At 34.8% G+C, this 9,991-nt stretch overlaps 1 protein-coding gene across 2 annotated transcripts in view; it reads right to left on the bottom strand.

The window, feature by feature from the left end:
• The window catches only part of LOC105161341 (ARM repeat superfamily protein), a 30,054-nt gene extending 20,387 nt beyond the window's left edge, over nt 1-9,667 (bottom strand). The window contains exons 1-20 of one of the 2 annotated variants that reach the window (XM_088880839.1): nt 9,500-9,667; nt 9,250-9,340; nt 8,302-8,356; nt 8,068-8,199; nt 7,159-7,230; nt 6,513-6,603; nt 6,328-6,423; nt 5,716-5,794; nt 5,575-5,638; nt 4,644-4,747; nt 4,352-4,457; nt 3,543-3,632; nt 2,844-2,921; nt 2,520-2,587; nt 2,337-2,436; nt 2,064-2,240; nt 1,074-1,163; nt 892-957; nt 626-724; nt 477-551 (exon numbers count right to left, since the gene is read on the bottom strand). In XM_088880839.1, coding sequence (XP_088736965.1) covers nt 477-551; nt 626-724; nt 892-957; nt 1,074-1,163; nt 2,064-2,240; nt 2,337-2,436; nt 2,520-2,587; nt 2,844-2,921; nt 3,543-3,632; nt 4,352-4,457; nt 4,644-4,747; nt 5,575-5,638; nt 5,716-5,794; nt 6,328-6,423; nt 6,513-6,603; nt 7,159-7,230; nt 8,068-8,199; nt 8,302-8,356; nt 9,250-9,340; nt 9,500-9,539 — 1,773 coding nt within the window. In that variant the 5' untranslated portion in view covers nt 9,540-9,667. Of the gene's footprint in view, nt 1-476; nt 552-625; nt 725-891; nt 958-1,073; nt 1,164-2,063; nt 2,241-2,336; nt 2,437-2,519; nt 2,588-2,843; nt 2,922-3,542; nt 3,633-4,351; nt 4,458-4,643; nt 4,748-5,574; nt 5,639-5,715; nt 5,795-6,327; nt 6,424-6,512; nt 6,604-7,158; nt 7,231-8,067; nt 8,200-8,301; nt 8,357-9,249; nt 9,341-9,499 lie in introns of those variants that run through there. The other variant, XM_088880840.1, reaches the window with a different exon arrangement.
• Nucleotides 9,668-9,991: the final 324 nt, after the last annotated feature.

The raw sequence follows: 9,991 nt of genomic DNA on the forward strand, positions 1-9,991 counted from the left end.
ATAGCTGGACCTTACTTTAAAATACTTCAAAAAACAACTTACAGGAAAATTCAGGCAGTAGGCTCAGTTTGATGTGGAAACATTAAGGCTACAGATCTGAAGGCTCACTTATATCAAAATCTATACTAATCAACAAAGCATGAAGGTGCTTTTGGTGTGTTTATATATTATTTTACTAAATACACTTTTTTTATATAGAGTGACTATCCCATACACTATTACTCCATGGAATGGAAGTTAACAACTAATACAAAAAATTTAAAAATACAGAAACTTCAAATTAATACAATTTTTCATGAATATATAATTATAATCAAAATAAATATTTTTTTTTATTTTGCACACACGTCGAACATGCTCGATTACTAGTAACTACTGAATTGTTAGTCCTGCAATTCTACATGATTCACTCCTGCGATTATTTTGCCCGTCCGCGTAGTATGTAAATTTTGCAAGAAGAGATAATGCAAACTTACAGTTAAAATTTGAGTCACCAGCTGCTCCCTTGCAAGTGGATTGTGGAGAAGCACCACAAGACGTGCAAAAAGATCCTAAGTTGCAATTATGAAATATTTTTATCAGAAGTTCAAATCACACAAGTAACTCAAAAGAGAGGAGATCAAACCTCAGGATTAGGAATGTCGTTACGGGCTTTACAATCAGAAAGAATCATATCACTTTGTGCATGTTTATGTCTGCATAATTCTGAGATGCATCTGCAAACCTATATAAGAAGATTAGATTGCCAAGAACAAAATGCAATTTACAAAATCCACTAATAATTGATAGGACAGTGGATCATATTCCGGCAGAAAGAGATCTGTCAGATGAATGTAGAGACAAACTGGTAAAATTGCATTCATATTACAGATGCATATAATATTATCCTACCGTTGCAACTGCACCAGTGTAAATTCGTGGTACGATCATTTTCAACAAAAATGGCCAGAGCACATGCTGGAAGTATCAAGAAAAGGTATTATTATGGTAAAATCTTCCAACTACAATCAGCAAATAGTATGAGAAGATATGAACAGAGGCGGAAGGAGGTCACACCAAAGGCATCAGCATACCTCCATTTCAGGAATAGTGACGGTTATTAAAAGAAGACCTTTTTCACAGATGTCACGTAATTCTGTTGGACATACACCCCCAATTTTTACCTGCAAATGGTCCTAGCACTTAAAAATAATATGGAAAACTAACAGGCTCCAGCAAAGAGCAGTTTCTCGTGCTACATGAACACAACCTGGAACTTCTACAAGTGAGAACTTCATCCAAAGATGACAAACCCACTTTTGATGCAACTTCTATGCAATGGAATTCAATTCCTAATGAAACACCAATCAGCGACTGTTTTCTTTTATTTCCCTTTTACTCAGAAATGATATAGAAGACCAACAGAGTGTTCATGGAGAACTTCCTTCCATGCCTCTAATGCATGTTATAAACAAAATCATTAATATGAGACCATATTTGATTAAAACACATCTATGAATGCCAGTCATGATACAAAGATAATATCCTGAACAATGTTGAATAACTAAAAAGTTCATCAAAAATTTAAAATAAGATTTGCTTCAAGTCTGATCAGATTCTGCTTCTCTACGAAAGTTTTGCATTCCTTCCTTCCAAATAATTCACTCTGCATATTTTATATAGTAGAAAAGTTCCACCAAAACAATTCCTGGGCTAAGGGTATTCTTAAGTCCTTCATATTGTGCTATTAATTTCTTATTTCATCATTTATGTAACCCAAAAGAGAATATTATCATTTATACAAAGCTTAATACCCATAGTTCAGAAGAAATTTCAAATTTGAGCAATTATGAAGTAAAGCATAATATTATATTCAGTCAAGAACTAAAATATAAGTTATATAACATTTCTTCTGCTGGTTTAAATATTCTAAAAACACAGATTGCATGATGTTCATATTATTTGTTATTCATGTAAGGAAAAAGAACTCCATTCTGCAGGTATTATTAGAATTCAATCAGCATTTCGCTGTCCAGAGCACTAAATCAAACAGAATCCTACACGTTCAAATGTGAAGATCAAACCTCTGATTTCCTGTGCAAGAAAGGATTGTAGGAGCCGGTCGGCCTAATATATTCCTTCGAACTCTCAATGTCTGTCCTATCCATATCTGTCATTGCACAGTTACGTACCAAGTACTCTACAAATAACTCTCCCGGTGAACCAACCAAGTAACAGTGGGAAGCCATAACAACGATTAACTGCAACAAGAGAGACACAACGATGAATATAAAAATGAGAAACAATTACTGGATTCAAATATAACAACACTCAGGACTTTTCCATTGAGAAATTACCTCAGAAAGTGCCTTGCGAACAGCCAAATTACTCTCATCTAACAAATTTTTCACTGCTTCAATTAGCAACGGCCTTTTCGCATGCCAAGCTTCAGACAATCTTCAGAAGGAATCAACGAGAGCATAAGTTGGTAAAGATCATGGAAATCTGAATATTTTAAAGAAAAAAAGGAGAAAGCTAACCTAGGTAAAAGATGCTTTAGGACAGAAAGTGCACCAAAAGTTATAGGTTCTTCTTTTAACCTGCATTTCTGGGACAGCAATATGTAAATTTCAAAACCACACATCATTCATTTGTATTCTATACCATAGCTAAGGCAGTAAACACTCCAGACTTTCTTATCCAGATTATTTTTCCTTACTCTTCCTCTTCATTTTTCTTTCAGGTTTATGTTTTTTCTCCAGCAGATAGAGAGAGGATAAGGTTTCTTTATTGAACTTATGTCTTTGTATAAGTGAATAACTATTGGAGTCTGCATCAAAAGTTTTTTTCACAATGTTACTCACATAGAGAAGGAACGCAAACAAATCTTCCGGGTAAACCTGACCAACTGTGAGAAAGCAATGTTGAACTTCATTGTAGGTCTGCAACACAAGGTACGTAAACTAATTACTGATCAAGGTAATAAGATAAACAGTCACAGGATTAACAGCCTTTCCAGAACTTACACAGAAACAGGGAACTGAAGAGAAGAAAAAAATAAGAAAAGAGTGATATTATCATCATTCTGGAGATGAAAAAGAAAAAAAATAAATACAAAAGGCACAGAGATCCATAATTTCAGCAGAGTTTTTTCAGACTCTGTAGATCCTCCAACCAACAGAAGGAAGAACCTAAAACTTTAACACAGTAACTATAAAAATTCATCTAAAGGTGCTGCCAGCAGAAGATTTTATCAATTGGGATCTATAAATCTATGAACACCAAAAAATTTGTCAAGAAAAAAATAGCTAAAAGAACATAGAGGTAAAGAGAAATCTAGTTTCATCCCACTACAGGAAAGTGAAAAGAAATGATAGCAAGAAGCAAACAAACAAAGGAAGGAGCAGAATTATCACTAAGAAAATCCTCAAATCATGGAATTTAAGAGAGGGACCTCAGAGACGACTTTGAAGATAATTCTATTCTCAAGCCCAATAACTTTTTACACAAACAATAGTGCACATCTGAAAGAATGGATAGGAAAACCACCAAACAAATTCTACCTTCAGTCCTACTGAAAAATCTGAATGCTGTTTGTTATCATTATGGATGCAAACCACCGGAAGAAGTGTTGATAATATGACTGTAAGGTCCTGCAAATTTGTAACGTATACATAAAACCATGACATCATGGAGAAATAAGTGGGCTAGATTGATGAATCAAACAAGAATCAAAAACGTTGAGCCGTAACACACTGTACGTCAAGCCTACAGCATCACATGTTATATATGCTTGCATCTAAACTTATAAATTGCCTTCAAATAGAAACTCTTCATGCAATCCCCAATAGTATTTTTGTAGATTTAGAAAATACAAATAGTACCGAAAGTTCATCGAGAAAAAGCATTTCCTGTATGACGCTCTAAGTATAGGCAAATCAATTTCTACCACTAAGTAGGTGAATCATTTGATTCAACCCACTTCAAACTTCCTGCCAAATGTCCTCAGGTACACTGCCCACGATCTCACATTTGTGCAAGCATGAACTAACTGAAAACTTGAAGACCATATGATAAATTGTTGTTTACCTCACATCTATTATGATATAAATAAGAAATGAATGTGCAGAGATCATTGAAAGGCAACAGGCATGCAAAGTACAGTTTATTAGGACAACCTACCAATAGGTAACCTTTAAAAGGAAATTGGTGACCAAAGGTGAACGTCAAGTGTATCGCAAAACTCAAAGAAGAAAGAAAATGTTTCAACCTCTAGGATATAATATTTTATCTCAAGGGATATTAGTAAAACTACTTAAATACCAAGAAGCTAAAATCCACTCAATGGCAAAATCACAAGTATACTACTGACCTCAAAGTCGAGCAAAGGTGGACCACTTTCCGAAAGTAAGGAAGCATTCAAGAGATTGTGTAGACTACATGTAGCCACAAAGGCAACATCTTGATCTTTCTTATACCTACATTATGGAAAAGAAAAAGACAACATCATAGAAACTAATGCCTAGTTGATAAACAAAATTATAAGTATTTGCCAGCGTATTACAAAAATAGTTACACCAAGAACATGTTGATAACTGCAAGATAGTATGTATCAGTTCTAGAATGTGAAGGTACATGCACAAAAAAGTCAAGCTAATACTTACAATTCCAAAATAGTGGGCACAAGTCTTGGTAAAGCCGACTTCAATTGAGTCCTGGTTACGAGACCAACCATCTGGCCTAAAGCCTCAACGGTAGATATCCGGACCTCCAAAGACAAAAGAAATTTTATCATTCCCAAAACTACCGTTTTCCTACTGCATGTGAATAGCAACAGAGAATACACATACAAACACAGAGAAGGACATAAACCATTTTCTTTTTTTTCCCAAGACCTTGCACACCAAACAGTGCTACTTTATCCCTCTAGAATACATTGTATGCCTAAAATTTCAGGGTGCAACAGTTTAGATGGAGCACAACTGGTCATTTTCAAACGCAGTAAAGGACATATTGCTGGACCAAGTAAACCTTGAAAACCACAGGCGTAAGTTATATGTGAATTCACAAAAGCCTCTGCTGCAAGAATTTTTAAACTAAATAGGAATGATTTTTTATCACAATAGATTAATGTGGTAAAGGAAATTTTATCTAGCCAAAACCAAGCTAAGGGCAAGAACATACTGTCAATAGCAAAAATAGTCCAGTTGAAATCCATTAGACAAAGGTATGCTGGATGTGAAAAATGGTCAAAACACTCTGTCCAATGATATATCACTTTCAGCTCTAGAAACTCAAAGGGGCCTAAAATCATATACATCACAAAGAAAACGATTCCAAAATGTTATTTAACCTGTTAACAACTTCAAGTATCCATATGTGAAAGATTGGACACATCAATCATCTGATAAGGAACAAGTATGAGTAGAATGCAAGAAGCTCAAAAGCACCTATCCCAAGCTATTTCATAGAACACTAAAAAACAAGGCAGACACCGAGAATATCCTTAGGCTCATAGTGTATCAACCAACACATCCAAAGGTTTGGGATGTTTATCTAGAAGAAGAAAAATGAAAAGATAAGACAAATCGAAACCTTGAGATCTCGTGAAGTTGCCCAAACTCTCAATAGAAGCTCAAATGCAGAGTTTAGAAAAGACCTGCACCAAAGGGTTATCACATCCAAAGTAATCATCTATGGAGAAATTAAAAATAGAGGCAAGCAAACAGGTCTTACATGACATCACCATCAATAGCTGTAGTCAGTGGGTAATCAACACCGTATTGCCAACAGGCCTGACACCAGGACTTGAATGCTGGAACAAATACAAAACAACTCCCCTTCATATAAGTATAGTAAAGAATGATCTGTAGAGCACACTTTACCTATTGCTAATTGGAGTATCATAACATTGGCGTTTCTACCAAGTCCCAAAACTAATTAATACCAATTGAATAATTGAAATTAATTAAACATATAAAGCATAGAGAATCATCATAATATTCTACTCAATTAGAGATCTATTGTCAATAGGTCCCTACAGTAAAGAGATCTTCGAATTATTTCCATCTCCAAAAGCGTGAACTCTAGCCATGTACAAAGAAGATGCAACCTCACCCCCATTTTGTTGTGCACCAAATTCCTTGATCAGATCTATCCTCTGAAGTACCACATGTGGCATACCATCATCTAAACTATCTTGGTTGATAATATTTGGGTTTTTCAGATGAAAAGTGGCTCATATTTGAGGCAGAACAGCACCCAACATTGTCTATTCACCAATGCATCAACTGAACCATTGCATAACAGCACAAGCTACCTAGTAAGAGCTACACTAAGATAGCATACCATTTGCAAAGACCGGTCTATGGATGTCCTTAACACTCCCAAGAATCGGTAAAACTCTTGTAAGTACACCTTTGAGACGTGGAGTGAACTGCAAAGCTTCAGATATCACAAAACTTAGATCAATTAATGAGCTGAAGAAAAAAAAAAACGGACATCTGAAACCCAGACCATTTTCAACAGCATACCGTCGGATGAAGCAAAATCTGAAAGTATTTGAACCATCGCAGGGAGTGCTGAATTTGATCCAGAGAGATGAAGAAATATTTCCTCCATCATCTAAAAACAAAATTAGAAAAGAAATAGCACATGTCAATGGAGAAGCCAATGAAACTCATTTTATCAACAAAAACAAAACTAAAAGTTACTCATGTATAGTAACTAATATGAAGAATTGGATTAGTGGAATTCTGAAAATGGAGTAGCCTGGTATAAGTTTTCATCCCACAACAGTCAACACATTACACCAGGAAAATCACTCCTACTCCCACTGGTATAGTTGCTATCATAACACATTACACCAGGATAATCACTCCTACTCCCACCGTTATAGTTACTATCATCATAAACCATGAAATCACGTCATAATTATATTAAGCTTAACATACGCTTCGCTCTATTGGGGACTGGTAGGTAAAATCAAGATTAAGGTTAAATATGACGCTTTACATTCCTCAATCAATCAAATCAAGATTGTACAGGACTTAAGATTCATAGTACTGAAATGAAATGTGAATAGAATTTCAGGAAAATGCGAAAGCGAATGAAATAAAACCCAAACAAGCATATCTCATCTCTAAATTGTCTAAATCAGTTCTAAACAAAGAAACTTACAAGGTCAGGCAAATGTAAACCCAATGCAACAAGTACACTGGATGCAGCCCTTTGCCAATCAGCATTAAGTTCCTACAAGAAGCAAAGTTCAACACAGAAAGTAATAGTATCTGAAAATATGAGTGAGAAACAGTTAATATATTACAAAAGTAATTTAATAAGAAATGTAGGACAATGAAGAAGGTATTGGAGCATTCAGAAACCTGTTCTGAATGGATAACAAGAACACCAACTTTCCATGTCAAAGTATTTCAAATATTATTTTCAGTTCATGAGCAGATCTAAACGATAATAGAGTATATAAACATAATCTAAATGATACAGACACAGCCTATGTGAGGAACAATGTTACATCAAATTATCAGTGCATACTGGCACATGGACAGTAGACTCTTCTCAAATCTCCATTAATTTCACACCAACATATTGCTATCACCATCGAAGGGATCGAAAACAATAAAATATTAATGAAAAGTAAAATCGTTTCAATCTAAGTCTTCACACATAAGAAATTAAACCAAGAAAAAAAAAAGATACATTACTCAAGCAGCATCTCCTTGACTTTGTCAATAAGATAAAAAATTAAATAACAACTGAAAGATCAGGCAAAGTAAGTTTGATCTACCATATGAAGGATCAATATAGAAGCGAAAAACACAAAACAGTCTACTGAAATTGCCGGAGTAAAATCAGCAGCATGAAATTATACATGCAACTTGCAATGATATTCTCCAACATGGTTTTATCACTCATACTCTTCCTCTTCAGTCTTTTCAGACACACGAGAAAATATACTTTAACCCAGTCATCATGGTATAAAAACTATCAAAAGATTATCATTTCAGTTAAATAAATAATTAATCACAATGAAGTCCCAGTGTTGCAAGAATGATCACAGTCTTATTGTACCTTGGTTGAGATGATCTCAGCAGCAGCTATTTTGGCAAGCTTTGCCATATATTGAGGATCAACATCATCTTTATCCAATGCTCGAATTGCCACAGACATAACTTGAAATAATCCAGCCATGTTCCCAAATCTCTGAAATTCATCATATGATATCCGATCATTTATCACCATTATCTTGTTAGGATTTTATGAAATGTAATCATGATTAAACAAGAGCAGGAAACATAACAGTACCCTTCGGCCACCACGTGACACAGTTGAGCAACAATCAAGAACCAGAAGTGGGTTCCTAGAAAAATTGAAGAACTCATTAAATCTCGACTAAGATCCAGAGATCCCAAGAAACAGAAGAGGTTCTCATAAAACATTCAAGATTGAATTTAGAACAAATATCAAGAAATTCAAGAACCATAAGATGGCATCAATTATCACACAAGATTTTTGTCCAATATAAAAGCAATAGCCACCACCAAGCTACAGAATTAAGCAACGTTCAAGAACCAGAAGAGGGTTCTTAGAAATATCCAAAAGCTCATTTCATTCTCGATTAAAAGCCAAAGATTTCAAGAAACAGAAAAGGATCTCTTGAAACATTCAAGATTCAATTTAGAATAATTATCTAGAAGCTCAAGAACCATGAGATGGAGAATCAATTAACACACAAGAATTATCCAATTTAAAGCAAACAGCTGCACCACCAAGTGCACAGTTGAGCAACAACCAAGAAACAGAAGCAGGTTTGTAGAAACACTGAAGAACTCAAATCTTCATAGAAGCCAAAATTTTCAAGAAACAGAAGAGGGTCTCTTGAAAAATTCAATATTCAGTTTAGAATAAATATCTAGCAAACTCAAGAACCATAAGATGGCATCAATTAACACAAGAACTAAAGAAAACAGCTGCACCATCAAGTGACACCAGTTAAGCAACAATAAAGAACCAGAAGCGGTTTAGAAACATTGAAGAACCCATTCAATCTTGACTAAAACCCAAAGATTTCAAGAAACAGAAGATAGTTTGTCAAAACATTCAAGATTCAATTTAGAATAGCATAAAGAAATTCAAGAAACATAAGAGGGTCTCAATTGACACACAAGAATTGTCCAGTTTGAAGCGAACGGTTATTCTTTATACATAAATTAATAAAATATTCGCAATTATGGAGAAGAAAAGTGAAATTACAGGGAAGCAATGTCTTTGAGAGTAGCAGCCGATGCTTCTCTGACGATGGGAGAGTCATCCGCCAGCGAAGAGACAAGAACTTGAACTGCCTCTAAAAATCCCAAGAAACAAACACAGGCAGACAGAACACAGTAAGACTGTGTAACGTTAATCAAGAAATGCATACATTTGTATTCTTGAATATGCATGAGAAAACAAGAACTTAATAATTTCTTTCTCTTCGTGTTCAGGGTTGGGGCGTGAAGAATACCAGGAGCAGGTATGGAATTGCCAGAACTTGAAGACGCCATTAGAGCTCACCGATACGAAGAAGATAGAGATCGCAGAGGAAAGAAAATTGAAACATCAAAAGAGAATCAAACGAAAAGGCTCGTGTAAAATAATCATGATGACAACGTTGCGACAGCCAATTTTCGCCCATCTATATATAGCGCTCGGTGCTGTATTGAGCGTCCAGCCTTCTGACATATTATGTTTATAATTACACCACTCTCCCTTGATTTTGGCATAATTCCATATAAGTTGAGAAATTATTTTTAGTACTTCTTATATTTATTTTCCACTAACAAAAAAATTGCTCCTAAGTTAAATTTCATAAAATTTGGTAATATTAGCAAAAGGTTAAATAATATTAATTACTTTATTATTGACTTATTTAATATCAAACAAAACTTTTACTACCAAATTATTCTTGTGCGGGTCAAGATAAATTTTATCATATGCATTAGTACGTGAAAATAAT

The sequence above is a fragment of the Sesamum indicum genome, linkage group LG5 (genome assembly GCF_026168435.1).
Source record: "Sesamum indicum cultivar Baizhima isolate 11 linkage group LG5, ASM2616843v1, whole genome shotgun sequence".
Taxonomy (NCBI): Eukaryota; Viridiplantae; Streptophyta; class Magnoliopsida; order Lamiales; family Pedaliaceae; genus Sesamum; species Sesamum indicum.